Source organism: Carlito syrichta, unplaced genomic scaffold (assembly GCF_000164805.1).
Source record: "Carlito syrichta isolate Samal-C Ts95f unplaced genomic scaffold, Tarsius_syrichta-2.0.1 Scaffold301606, whole genome shotgun sequence".
Taxonomy (NCBI): Eukaryota; Metazoa; Chordata; class Mammalia; order Primates; family Tarsiidae; genus Carlito; species Carlito syrichta.
The window spans coordinates 355,020-370,106 of NW_007245702.1; the positions used below are offsets into that span (position 1 = coordinate 355,020).

The 15,087-nt window shown below is 36.2% G+C and overlaps 1 protein-coding gene across 5 annotated transcripts in view; it reads left to right on the top strand.

The window, feature by feature from the left end:
- Nucleotides 1-8,987, top strand: part of RMDN1 (regulator of microtubule dynamics 1) — a 42,426-nt gene extending 33,439 nt beyond the window's left edge. For 2 of the 5 annotated variants that reach the window (XM_021710837.1, XM_021710841.1), the window contains exons 5-10: nt 2,119-2,208; nt 3,428-3,483; nt 4,755-4,842; nt 6,219-6,249; nt 8,267-8,400; nt 8,855-8,987. In XM_021710837.1, the coding sequence (XP_021566512.1) occupies nt 2,119-2,208; nt 3,428-3,483; nt 4,755-4,842; nt 6,219-6,249; nt 8,267-8,400; nt 8,855-8,905 (450 nt within the window). In that variant the 3' untranslated portion in view covers nt 8,906-8,987. Of the gene's footprint in view, nt 1-2,118; nt 2,209-3,427; nt 3,484-4,754; nt 4,843-4,889; nt 5,010-6,218; nt 6,250-8,266; nt 8,401-8,854 lie in introns of all 5 variants that reach the window. The other 3 variants (XM_021710839.1, XM_021710838.1, XM_021710840.1) reach the window with 3 other exon arrangements.
- The last annotated feature ends 6,100 nt before the right edge of the window (nt 8,988-15,087 follow it).

Consider the following 15,087-nt stretch of genomic DNA (forward strand, 5'->3'; position numbering starts at 1 on the left):
GCACCACTTGGGTGCTGCCAAAGCTTAGAGTTTGTACTCTCCAGAGTAGCAGCCTGAGCAGTACTTGGGGCCCTTTGAGCCATGATTAGAGCTGCAGCTGCCAGGATGCAGGGAGCAACAGTGGCACAGGGCAGCTGTGTCCTGGATCTATCCTCCAAAACCGTTCTGTCTTCTTAGGCCTCTAGGCCTGTGTTATGGGGTAAGCCCCAGAGATTTCTGAAATGCCTTCAGGGCTTTTTTGCCATTGTTCTGACAATTTGCACCTGGCTCTCTTTTATCCCTGCTTAGCTCTTACAAGTGGCTGCCCTGCAGCACAAGCAAGTGCTTCTCTTTGGCACCCTTGGATTCCTCTCCTGTGTAACACTCTTTCCTTCTCTACTGTCTGACCAAACTGAGAGTTTTCCAAATTTCTGAGCTCTGCTTTTATACATTTCAGCTTTTATACATTTCAGCTTTAGGGCATTCCATGGCTCCCTGAGTTGGGGTGTCACTCTGTCACCCAGGCTGGAATGCACAGTGGCATGATCACAGCTCACCACAGCCTCGACCTCCTGGGCCCAGGTGATGCTTCTGTCTCAGCCTCCGAGTAGCTGGGATTATAGGCGCACACCATTACAAGTGGCTAATTTTTTGATTTGTTTGTAGATACAAGGTCTTGCTATGCTGCTCAGGCTGGTCTCGAACTCCTGGGCTCAAGCAGTCCTCTTGCTTTGGTCTCCCAAAGTGCTGGGATTACAGGTGTGAGGCACTGCACCCAGCCTGAAACTTGTATTTTATAGAACTCAAAGGCAGGGTACAGTTGGGCCTTGGGAAAAAAGTCACGTTGATCACTCTGTGGCTTCATTGTCTTTCCTCCCCTGTTATCTGAAAATCTTTTTCATTGCAGACTTTTTTTCCTCCTTATACTAAGTCTTGTGAAGTTCCACAGCACCTGGGTTTATGAAGCTTGGGTATTTTAGATTCATTTCTTGGGGAGGAAACTCAGATTGTCCTCAGTTTGGTTCTGTTGTCCAATTAAGGCTATGGGGACAAGGTCAATGCAATGTGAGAGGAGAGGCAGCTTCCAAAAAAGGGTAAGAAGATAAAACATTTTAATTACAAATTCTTCTAAATTTATACTCATGTAGCAGGAATCTTTTTTTGGTTGTTGTTTTGAGTTGGAGTCTCACTCTGGCGCCCAGGCTGGAGGGCAGTGGCACGCTCCCAGCCACCACCGCAGCCTCGACCTGCTGGGCTCCCGTGATCCTTCCGCCTCAGCCTTCCAAGTAGCTGGAACTACAGGTGCGGGCTACCACGCCATAGTGGGAATCTTTACAGAGAGAGACGGGGACGAGTCTACTTTGCCAGGAAGCAGCGTTTATTTGTGCCGGCATCGGCTCAGCGTATTTGCATCCAAAGGCTGAGCCCTGAAAGCAGCGAGGCATTGCCTTGTATATTATTTCTTTGCATTGTAACCTCTTGATCTTCCTTATAATGTTGTAGTTTGGCATTATTCATTTGATTGGATATTTTGTAGCTCGAGGCTGCAGTTAGCATTACATGTTATACACTGATTGGTTTTACTTAATTATTTTGTTTGCCCTATTTGTTTGTTTGTCCTATTTGTTGATAGGCTTACAAGATCATTATCCTGATTGGATTTCACCAAAAGTTTGAACATGTAGCCCACCCAAGAGAAAAGCTGTCGAAAAGAGTAGCACAAAGAACCAGGAAGTAACAAAAACAAAAAGTAGGGTAACTTATAAAAACAAGGAATAAAGTAACATATTTTTTTTTCCTGACTTTTGCCTCTGCATTTTTGCTTTTGCAGAGGCACCCCTGCCTCACTCAGGGTATAAACATGATCCATTATCCTGTCATTGTGTTGGTAACTTTCTTTGATAATTCACCACTTTCTACCTTGTACTATAGTTCTCTATTGACATGTCCTATCCCTGGGTTCCTAGAGGGACATATCCACTTTTCTTTGTATATTCCACTTTAATACCGTTTTTTGTGCTCAGTAACTTTTTGTTGAATGAGAATGACTATTGAGGAATAAATAACTACACAGTTTTACCTTGTATAGAATGGCATATTAAGAATATTGTTATTCTTTCCCTGTTTTTCTATTTTTAGTGGTATGCAATCTGCATTAGTGATGTTGGAGATTATGAAGGCATCAAGGTTAAAATTGCAAATGCATACGTTATCAAGGAGCATTTTGAGGTACTGATGAAATTATTAAAGTTCATGAATTTAAAAAGTCAATATTTTTCTGAATAGATTTTTTAGTTATCTATTGCTGTATATCAAACCATGCTCTTAATCATTATAAATATTTGAAAATGTGTACCGTATACATTATCATCTTAAAAGAGAAGACATGGGTTTTATAGAAAAGCATAAACTGAAAAGTCTTAATTAAAATCAACAAAAAAAGGAAAAAAAATAATGTCTTATTTTGAATAAGATCAGCATTAATCCGTGAGATTTCCCTCATTTCAAAAAAATGATAAAAGGAAGAGGAATTTCTTTCAAGTTATTTTATAATTTATGCTTTATACTAATTCACATAGTAAGTGAGATTTCATCAACATATCTTACATTGTACATAATTATTCTATTAATATATTTTATGAATAGTGTTTATTTTTCCTTTGATAAGTACAGATGAGGTAGTTGAACAAAAACTGTATACAAGAAGAGACTTTTTAAACGTACTTGAAGTTTTTTTAGGAAAGAATGCTTTTATTCAATATTCTAGGCTTTACCAAAAAAGGGCTTTCTTATTCATTTTTTCTTTACTCTAGAAGAAACATTGAGAACTATAGATTATTCTTGTTTTCAAAATTAAATTCATTTATATATTTCCATGTTTTTTCTCATCTTGACAGACCTTATAATCAATGTCTGGACCTTATGAAATAGTTGCCTTTGTACAGGTCATTAATAGTGTATGAAACTAATTTAATCAAAGAATCAGGAAGAAGGAAGTTTTTTGTTTGTTTGTTTTTTGAGTTGAAGTCTCCCTATGTCGCCAAGGTCGAATGTAGTGGCACGCTCACAGCTACCCCAGCATCAGCTTGCTGGGCACAGGCGATCCCTCTGCCTCAGCCTTCCAAGTAGCCAGAACTACAGGTGCAAGCTACCATGCCCAGCTAACTTTTTTTGGATTTATTGTAGAGATGAGGTCCTGCCAAATTGCCCAGACTATTCTTGAATTTGTGGGCTCAAGCAATCCTCTCACCTTGGCCTCCCAAAGTGCTGGGATTACAGGCTTGAGCCACTGCACCTGGCTGAGGAAGGAAGTTAATACTGATTTTAAAAGAAGAATTGAAACTCAGGATTACAATTTTTTAAAAAAACATGTCTTTTTCAGCAAATACAGTATAGCACTTATTGGTGCTTAGAAAACAAATATGATTGATTTCTCATTTCTTGTTAGAAAGCAATTGAACTGAACCCTAAAGATGCCACTTCAATTCACCTTATGGGCATATGGTAAGAAAATTTCTTTAAATGAATATTTCAGCAGTATATGTAAATATTTTATACTATAAAAAAGCAAGCATTTAAAAATATTATTTGGCAGAGTTTAGGATTTTAAGCCTATTAACTGGCAGTTATGCATGTATCATTAGAACATATTAAATTTGATTGTGATCATGTTAAACACTGTTATTCAGGTCATTTAGCAACATATACAGACTAAAAAGGCCATAAAACTTTTTTCTAATCTTTAATCCCTTAGTGGGAAAAGACTATTCTCGTTTACCATTCTAAATGAAATGGGATTAATCTAACTGTAGTAATATAGTAGAATCCCCCAAGAGAGTCTTTGCATCTTCAAAGTGTGTCAAATACTGTCTTGATTAATCTGAGGAACAATATAATCTGATTTTCATTATCTTTCTATTTTTATGTGATCTGTGTCCAATGTAGAGTATTACTTTGCTGGTGCACAAATGTGTTAAATAGTTGCTGGTTTAAGAGTCTATTTTAAGACACTTTAGCCACTGTTTTCTTTGGGTGTGGGCTGCAAAGCTAAATAATTAATTGGCATCTAAGAGGGATAACAGTGTTGACCGTCCTGTGTCAAACTCTTTTAAAAGAGAAATATCCTTCAGGATAAAGAATATATTAATATTAAACTAATAAACACTGAGGATTGATGACAGTTGAGGGACAGTTACTAAATTAGATGATAGTAAGCAAACATGAATGAGATAACAATCTTTGCCTCAAGTTGAGATCCTAGTCAAAGACCCAACTCTTTTTTTCCTGCTTAGAAAATTGTAACGATCATTTGCTTCACCCCTTTAAAAATGGACTTAAATTGTTGGTTTCTATTGTTATTTATGCATTTGATGTTTAGCTTCGTCATTTTGGGGGGGGTAAGGTTCTTAACTTCTCTAAGATTTTCTTATATAAAAAATAGGGGAAATGATCCTATCTCATTTAGTTGTTGTAAGGACTAGATTAGAGAAAAATCATTTAGTCCCACACCTGGCACAAAGTAAGCATTCAGTGCTAGATAATATATCGTATTACCATTACTAGTGCTGTTACTTACTATTTATATTTAATCACAAAATACATCCCAGCTAATGAATCAATATGTCAGTCTCTAGATTATCTAGTGAATATCATGTAAAATACAAATTGTTTAAATATACAACATAAGACTCCTTTCATGATAACTATTAAGATGCTTAGTTCTTTAAGAGAAAAGGTACAACTTGAATGTATACAGTTATTTTATTTCCCTGTAGGTGCTATACATTTGCTGAAATGCCTTGGTATCAAAGAAGAATTGCTAAAATGCTGTTTGCAACTCCTCCTAGTTCCACCTATGAGGAGGTAGTATGATGTCCTTTGTTAAGTTAGTATCAATTTCTTAACCACAGCGCCATGCCATTCTACAGTATTCACACATGTGGAGCTCTGATTCGGTGAGGGACTTGAGCAAGTTTCTAATGATAATTCAACTCTTATCACAAAGGCTTAATACTTATTATCTATTACTGGTGAGTGTTTTTTTTTTAAGCCCTTTGGGTGAGTGGCTGATAATTCTGGAACACTGTCATCTAAAATAGCTCATGGCTAAAATCTGCCTTCATTTACTATTTGAAATCCATACCTTATAAAAGTTGTGAAATAGAACAAGAGAGAAAACAACTGTTACCAAGCATGTCTTAGGTACATTCTATACCATAATACAGTCATTTAGGAAAATAAAGCACATGGTTTAATTTATAAAAGAAGAGTAATTACAACTTTTATAAAAAATGAGTATAAAAGTTTCATATTCTCATTTTCAAGGCCTTTTACTTTTCCTATTAAACACAAAATTTGGAAGGGATTTCTGGTTAATCATTTTGGGTTTACTCATCACAAAATTTTCAGAGTAAGGAAATAGCAATTGAAATAGCTACTTAAATTGTAGCAAAGAGCTTTTTTTACCCTGAAAAGCTAGAGTGTAAAAGCTGATATAAAGAATACTTCGTTGAATAACTAGAACACAGTTGGGAAATAATGTTATTAAAAATAAAGCTTTCTAAGGATAAAAGATTTAGTCAGCTCTACTATAACAAATCAGTTATGTTTCTAAGAAATCAAATGTCATTAGATTATGCATTATAAAAACAGACTAAGTGGGACAAAAAAGAATTAGTAAAGAGTTTCAGACTCACAATAACATTATATTTTGGAGTTTTCCATAATAATGGACTTTTAAAAATTGTCCAGGTACAGTGGCTCATGCCTATAATCCCAGAGGCCAAGGTAGGATTACTTAAGCCCAGGAGTTTGAGACCAGCCTGAGCAACATAGTGAGACCCCATCTCACTTTTTAAGTCATTGGTACAACCTATGTGTCACTGAATCAATTCAGTTTTTGACTGCATTTAGTTTTTATTAGTAGTCACTAATGGTCATAATAGCTGGGTTACACATGTTAATGTTCTTTCCACATGATAATTGTTTGGTATAAATTCTAAACAGCAACCAAGTTATTACCAGAAATTATAATCTTAATCTCTGATGATTTAATAGTGTTATGTTCAGTTTTGCTATGTTAACTCTCAGTGTTGAAGAATTTACCATTTTAAGATGCTTTATTTCCTGACATATTTGATGTAGGAATAAATACAGTAATAGATCTTTGAGAAAATAATTTTCAGTATTTTCTGTTTTAATCTTTTTCATTATGTTTGGGCTCTTTGTGTTTTCAACAGGCCTTAGGCTACTTTCACAGGGCAGAACAAGGTAAGGTATTTTTGTTTCTGCATATTCATTAGTTAAAATTGTATGAATGCTGGACATATACTGTAATAGGAATTTCTAAAAGATTTTTATTCTATTATACTTCTTTTTACTAGATAGTGTAAAACAATTTTTAAAGTCTTTATTCAGTGAAGATCACTTGAATGGTAAATGGGCTGCCACTGAATTTAGAGTTGCAGTTCTGCAGTGGTTCTTTGATGTAATTCAGCCTTTCTTTTTGAGAGGAGTCTATGACATGTTAACCGTCTTATTCGAGATTACACATCTATTAATAATTAGAGGCATTTACGTGGTTTTAAACTAGGCTAGTTTGCTCTGTTGCAGATATTGACTTCTTTTGTGAACTAGAGTTTCATGTTATTCTTGTTTGAAATAATGACTAGCCCTGTAAAACTATCACCAGCTTATCCTAAGTCTATCCTTTCAATAACACTAAGTGAGAGAAATAAGGGACTTAAGTATATGTTACCAAATATACCATAAAAATCATTGTAAATATATATGAACATACATACATATATAAGAAGACATCATGTTTATTAAATTTGAGATCATACACATATGGACTTGTTTAAATGCTTTCATGATAGCAGTTTTTAAGAACTTCAAGAACTTCTAAAGAATTATGTCTGAATATTAAATCTCTCTGTAATTCATAAATTCTGACTTAAACTCATTATTGCCTTTTATTGATGCCCTCTCATGACCAAACTGTTTCACATATCATGAATGTGAATCTAAAAATGATTTTTTTTCAAAGAGGTTTAAAAGTCTAATTACAAAGTAAAAATAAGACCTTAGAGACTTAAGGATTGGTGTTGAGAAAAACATGTTCCTGCCCTCATGGAACTAAGATAATTCTTGCTAATTGTTCTCCAGTGACTTTACCTTAGGGGTCACTTCCAAAGAATAAGTTCAGATGCTCCTCCTGTGCCCTTAGTATCTTTTACTTCTCCCATCATGGCACTTATCATTTATACTATGAATATTATTTACATGTTTACGACTGTAAATTCAGGGAAAATGGGAACTTTGTCTTTCTGGCTCACAATTGCATCCTCGTGGTCCAGCACTGTGCTTGGTAAATTTGATGGATGGATGGACAGAAAGGAAAGAAAGAGAAAGAAACCCCAGGGAAACCTAAGTATATCAACATAGCCATACAGATATGTTCAAATAAAAGAAGACAATTTTGTGTAAGGAATAAGTGGAATTAACATTAATTGTATCTGGGGAAAAAGTATGCTTTGAATATAGGGGATTGTTAGGAGGAAACTATATCATAAACTAAGTTAGTGAGATAGTTTCATGGTTTCATGAATAGCCTTTTTGTTCATCCTTTTCCCTCAGCCAAGAATGGTCTCTATACTTTTTCTTTTTGGTTTCTCAAAGCACTTTAAAGTTTGTACATCTGGTAAAGTATTCCTTTCATTCTTATATTACATTTAGTTGTACTCATATTTTTCTTCATTGTCATTCCAAAAGAGCAGAGATTTTGTTTCAGTCTCTCTACGCTTAAGTATGGCTGACTCTCAGTAAATGATCTAATGTATATATGTATCATCATGATTTTATTCACTCATTCAGCAAGTGTATACTGAATGTGAGTTGTGTTCCATATACTGTTCTAGGTATTTGGGTTATGGTAGGAAACAAAAAGAGATTAAAAAGAAAATCACTGTCGTTACATGGCTTACATTTTATCAGGAGCCTCAGCTTCTCAACTATAACATAGAGATACTTATTTTATAAAATTGTTGGGAAAATAAAAAATGTATGTAATAACAGTGTGCCCACCACATTATAGATCTTCAGTAAATGGTATTATTTTACAAATAGTTGTTTGAGATATGAACAGTTGAACAAAAGATAATTCCAATTAGTCTAATCACTTATTGGCCACACAAATTTATTGAAATTTAGACCAAAGTAATCAAACCTTTAAAATAAAAGTAAGACTATTTTATCTGAGATAATTTTGCTTTGCTTTCCTGTACAGTGGATCCAAACTTCTACAGCAAAAACTTGCTTCTTTTAGGAAAGACATACTTAAGACTTCACAACAAAAAGCTTGCTGCTTTCTGGCTAATGAAAGCCAAGGATTATCCAGCACACACAGAGGAGGATAAACAGGTAAAACATTTCTAATAAAGTAAGGCAGAAAGATTTTGAGGCACTATTAAATAAAGATGAATTAAGAACTTCTTTAAAAGCATAATTGTTTAAATGCATAATGATGAAAACAAGTGTGTTCATTTTAAATGTGAATTCATTGGCATTTACATTAATTTTGATATTGGAAATGTTTAGTTACTATTACCAAGTAGATGTTATGGGTTGCTTGCTGCACTACAGAATTATTCCTGTTTGACATATATGGCAGAACAAATAAGATTTCTAAAAAGTCAAGTGATGTATACTAAAGTGGAAGAGCTCTCCAAGGGTCTCATCTGGTCACTGAAGCAATTTTATTCTTACAGTATCATATTTGATTTTTGGAAACTCTTAGAAACCACATCCTAATCTTAAATTTCACAAGTTAGTCTCTAAGCTGTAGTGTTTATTTGTTTATGTTTTTCCATTTTAGATACAGACTGAAGCTGCTCAGTTGCTTACAAGTTTCAGTGACAAGAATTAAGAACCTTTCAGAGAAGAAAATACATGAAATAGCTAATAATCACGGCCTTTTTATTGAGTTATAAAGATAATACATGAACCATCACTGTTCTATGGCTGTTTTTTTCCCAGTTTTAGTGTGACCATTTTACAGAGTATGAGAAATTGTAGGTTTCTTCACAAATACCAAGGTAAGATAAAGATAGGTAATTGTCATAGCACTATAAGAGTGGTAGAAATTACCATGGCTCAGAAAGAGAGATTTCTTTGTATCAGGGACACCAGCAATACAAAATGTGATGTGATTTCTAAGGATTGATCACATCAACATAGGAGGACATCAAGAAAAAAGAAAGCTTTGTGGAAGAGGGGGGCAAACAGGGGAATGGATTTTCAAATTGGATTGAGTCAAAGTTGAAATACTGCAAATAAGGTGCAGGGAAAGTTAAGTGGTTGGGATATTGGCTTCTTGGTATAAAGTAGTTAAATGGTATATTGGAGCCATTCTGCTTAAGGAATTGTCGGGAGAGGACTAAAAATGGAGTGTTCCTTTTTTTAATGTGGTATAGTCTCACAGTAGATTGAATCTGTCATTAGACAAAGCCTAAATTCTACTCCCTATTGGGATGAAAGGAACACAGAATTTAAGGGTGCTAAATGGAGTATTATATGTTACATAAGAACATATATGTTAATGGAATATTATGATGTTTTAAGTAGGCAGGACAATGCCACTTGAAGTTGGAGTGCCACCACTGCAAAATCTTCAAAGAAAGGAGTACCTTTTTTTTGTTGTTGTTGTTGGTTTTTTTTTTTTTGAATCGGAGTCTCACTCTGTCACCCAGACTGGAGTGCAGTGGCCGCTCCCGGCCACTGCAACCTCTACCTGCTGGGCTCCGGCGATCGTTCCCCCTCAGCCTTCCAAGTAGCTGGAACTACAGGCATGCGCTACCACGTCCAGCTAATTTTTGATTTTTACTGTAGAGATGAGGGCTCGCCAAGTTGCCCAGGCAGGTCTCAAACCTGCGGGCTCAGGCAATCAACTCACCTCAGCCTCCCAACGCGTGGGATTACAGGTTGAGCCACCGAGCCCAGCTAAAAAGGAGTATCTTAAATGCCTTTTAGATAAATCTGAGACTGTATGTGTAGGTGGATTTTTCTCGAAGGATTTGGGAATTGTAATGTTATAGTGAACCATGTGGGTATGTGTTGTTTATGTTTTATCATGCATATTTTTAAACAAAAACGAAAACTGAAAGTAGTGAACTCTGCTCACCCATCTCAGATTTAACAATGTTAAACAATGTTATACGGGTTGAATATCTGTTATCTGAGATGCTTGGGACCAGAAGTGTTTCGGATTTCAGATGTTTTTGGATTTTGTAATATTTGCATATGCATAATGATATATCTTGGGGATGAGACCCAAGTGTAAACATGAAATTCATTTATGTTTTATATACATCTTATGCACACAGACTGAAAGTAATTTTATGTAATATTTTAAATAAATTTGTCCATGAGACAAAGTTTGTGTACACTGAGCCATCAGAAAGCAAAGGTGTCACTCTCTCAGTCACCCATGCAGATGGTGTGTGGTTGTTTGGCATCACCATCATTTCTGACTGAATTTATATGGTACCAGTAAGTTTTTTCTTAAAACTTATTCACGCATACGTAACAGTAAAAACACTCTTATGACATACCATTGATACAGTGAAAAGATAACATGTTTAGGATGCTAAGCAGCACAGTCCATCATCAGAATACCTGCATCTGCTGTTAAACAGCAACAAACAAGGGCAGGCTTTCAGTCTCCAACTGTGATGGTGTGTTTAGAAAAAGGTTACTGTATTTTTTAGGTGAGATGCATCAGAAACAGTTGAGGGACCAGGAAGTGGGCCCTCCAGGGATGTGAAAGCATTCCGCTGGATAGCTTTTTTAAATGACAGGGCTTTTTCCCCTTACAGAGACTGAATAAACTGTGTTGTGTGCCTGCGCTTTGACAGCAACCTGCCACATGAAGTCAGGTGTGGAATTTTTCATTTGTAGCATAATGAGGACACTTGAAAAGTTTTAGATCTTAAAGCATTTCAGGTTTCAAGTTTTTGGATTAGGGATGCTCAACTTATATTTGTGTGTGTGTTTGTGTATAAATATGTATTTCTAAACCTTTGAAATTAATTGCAGACATCACAGTATTCCACCTTAAATATTTCAGCATGCATCTTCTCAGAATAAGATCATCTTCCTAAAAAAAACACAAAACCCTTATCACAACTGGAAAAATGAACAGTAAGTCTCTAAATCATCTACTATCCATCCATATTCAAATTTTCTCAAATGTCCCAAAATGTCTTATACTTTTAAAAATCAGGATTTAAAGATTATACATTGCATTTGATTTGCTGTTAGACTTTTAATCTAGAACAGTTCTCCCATCTTTTTCTTCTCATAGCACTGACTTTTTGAAGAGGCCAGTCCAGTTTTATAGATTGGCCTAATTGAGCACACTTTGAGAACAACTGTTACGTATTATTTTTCAGGACTAGAATTAATTTTATGCATACTAGATCTTCTTTCCTATATATATAGATCACTTTCTGATTTTTCTTTTAGCTTTTTTTATCTGCTTGGCTCCTTTAATTTCTGTCTTCCATGTTTCTCATTTTTACTTTTGGTTGTATGTATTCATCCTTAGATACTTTATAACTATCTCCATTTCTGAGATATTTTTGGCTTTTTCTCCAACTTTTTTTCCTGATGTCATTTAACCATTTCATATCTGCAATTATTTATTTAATTCATATTAGCATATCGTGTCAAAGAATTTTACTGTTTTATTCTCATTTTCAGTTTTCTTTTTGGAGTGACTTTAAATTTTTGTTTTGTTTTACCTAGGGGTATAATTTTATGTTGAGTTATAAGCAATAAAATGGGAGGAGGTGAAAGGTTGGATTAGTTCAAAATACTCTCTGCTAAGTTGTTTTTGTGAAATGAGATACCTTTGCAGAGGTAAGGGTCTATTCTTCTGATACTTTATAGAAATTTTTATAAAAGATTTTTACTTTGAAATAATTACAGAATCACAGGAAGTTGCAAAAAATAGTACAGAGAAGTCCTCAGTCCTCTTCCCTCAGTTTGCCCCAAGGTTAATATCTATAACTATAGTACAGTATCAAAACCAGGAAACTGGCATTGGTACAGGCCACAGAACATATTCAGATGTTATCATTATCACTTTTAAATGCTTTCAACTTGTGTGTATAGTATGCAATTTTATCATGTGTGGTTTTTGTTAACTGTCATCATGATCAAGATACAGATCAGTCCCATGATCACAATGATCCCTAGTACTCTCTCTTTATAGTCACACTCCTCTACTCCCCCCTCCCCAACTTTGGCAAGCAGTAGTCTGTTCTCTATAATTTTGTTATTTCAAGAATGTTATACAGATGAGATCATAGTGTATGACCTTTGGGGATTGTCTTTTTTTACTCAGCATAATTCCCTTGAGACCTAGCTAAAGTCTATCAATAGTTTGTTCCTTTTTAGGGCTGACTAGTATTTCACTACAGGGATATACCAGTTTCTTAACCACCCACTGAAGGGTATTTCGGTTTTTGGCTATTGCAATAAGGCCGCTATGAACATTAGACGTGGGTTTTTAAATGAACATGAAATTTATCTCCGGGATAAATGCCCAGGAGTATGGTTGCTGGGCCGTTTTATCGCCCCTCTCCCCCTTTACTTTAAGGGATAGCTTCCTTCTCCAAAATGTGGTTCCTTCCCAAGATTCTGATTCTGTTTCTGTGTACTGTCTCTTCCATTTGACTTTTCAAGAGCCTGATTCACCAGGTGTCACACTGGTTCTTGGCATTTCCCCTCTTAGGGTGAGGTCTACTATTGGGAATGAACCCTAGGACCCAATTACATTCTCCTTCCTGTGCAGTCACCACCTGACTCTGTTCTTGTGTGTTCCAGAGCTGACCCTGCTGGTCTGAGATGTTGCTTTCCCCACATACACATATACAGAAGTTTGTAGTATTTCTTTTTTTTTTGAGTTGGAGTCTCACTCCATCACTCAGACTGGAGTGCAGTGGCCGCTCCCAGCCACTGCAGCCTCAACCTGCTGGGCTCCAGCGATCCTTCCGCCTCCGCCTTCCAAGTAGCTGGAACTACAGGTGCGCGATACCACGCCTGGCTAATTTTTTGATTTATTGTGGAGATGAGGTCTCACCAAGTTGCCCAGGTGGGTCTCAAACCCTCCGGCTCAGGCAGTCCACTCACCTCGGCCTCCCAAAGTGCGGGATTACAGGCTGAGCCACCGAGCCCGGCCTTGTAGTATTTCTTCTAAACATAATTACAGACAGGTTATGGGTGGTTACCTCTCCTTACAGATGTTTCCTTTCTTTTTGAGGATGTGAGAAGAAAGCTGAATTTGGATCCTATAAAAACCTGAAAGCTCTCAATTTCTCGATGGCAAAAATTTTTCCCAACTGAGTTTTTAATCATGGACTATGTACTAGCTGTAGATTTAAAAATGACTCCTGTCACATTTTCCTCATCTGAAGCATCATTAAAACAGACCTCCTTCCACCCCAAAAGAAAACAAAATAAAGTGAGGAGTGTTTATAGGAGAACTTTTCTCTTATTTGCATATTTCAGTGTTAAAGAGATTTCTGTTTTTTGCAACATCCACCAGGCCAGATCTTCGTTCAGACTTAACAAGCCTACAGTAGGCTACATTTGGCACCAATTTACTCAGAAGGTTGTAGGACAGGAACCACAGCAACAGCAGTCTGTGTAGAAGAGCCTCCCTGTATCTTTCCAAGAACCATCATCTCCCCAGGTGACAGCTTAGGATCCTCATAAGAGACATGCAGTTTACAAGAATTTTCACTCAGGAAAGCCCAAAGTTATGGCTTCCTATCATGTACCCAGAGATTTCCCAGTACCCATCAGGAATGCAATTTACCCATCAGGAGTCATTTTTAACAGAAGCAAGGCTGCCTGACAATGTAGTTGACACATAGAATCCTACCTAATTTGCAGGGCGGAAAGAGCTAGGTAGTAACAGAAATCAGCAAAGGTTTTTTTTTAACTTTTTCATTTTTAACTGTTTAGGAAGTATAGGGGAGGGACCCAAAACACCAGTAGCTTCTTTCCTTGGAAGACAGACAACTAAACTGATTTTGACTGATATAATTGTGTGGAGCCTGAGATCCATTCACTCCCTGGGCTTAGTTTATGGGGGTCGGCGAAGGGGGTGTTTACCAAAATGAAGTAGCAACATGAACCAGTCTCTGAGCCTCTCTTTCTTGACTCCTGTTTCCTCATGAACTGTGTTTAGGCAGTGAGTCTTGTACTTCAAATTTCCTTATGGTTGGTCCAGCATAGAACAAGGATAGGAAGGGAAGAGAGAAGGTGAGAGACCACATTTCTCTGGTTTTTCTGACTGCTACTTAGTAGATAAATCAAGACAGCTCTGCCAGTAGGTCTGGATATCTGTAATCGGGTATGAAAGGTGGAAGGCCCTGAAGAGTTCTTCAAGCTGTAAGCTGGTTTGGTCTCTGTAAGTCCCCATGAAGCCTCACCTGGTACGTGGTAATTTCTTAGTTGAAGTGAGGAGGGGGAAAGTGAGGAGGGGGATTGGCACCCCAAAGCCCTGCCCACAAAACAAAAAACCTTACCTGAAAGCTCTAGATCTGCTAAATGATATTCTCACCTCCAGAGGATGACATTTAGTAACGTCTGTTATAGCAAAATTCATAGAGATGTGGTACCATCTATATTTCTCATACTTAACTTTTGTGGTGTAAAAGTTGATTTTTGAAGACCAGTCACCCTCTATTGCATAACCCATCATATACACTAGAATTTTTAAAAAAATTATTTAGGCTTGAAAATAACTACAGTGTCTGCAATTAGGATTTGGGAAAGGAGTCTATTCAACAAAGTAGATTACTGTCTTTCATTATTTACCATGAATTTTGAATAAAAATGCAGAACACTCTAAATATGTAGAAAATTTCTGGCAAAACAAAAACTCTGGAAGTTAAACCGTATATTAGTTTTTTTCTGAATGCACTTAGCAGTGAAAAAATTTACAGGTATCACATTCTAAGAAGTTAGTTCCATGGCTATAAAATTTTTTTTAAGTTAATGAGATTTACAGTGCATACTGAAAACATGATACAAATG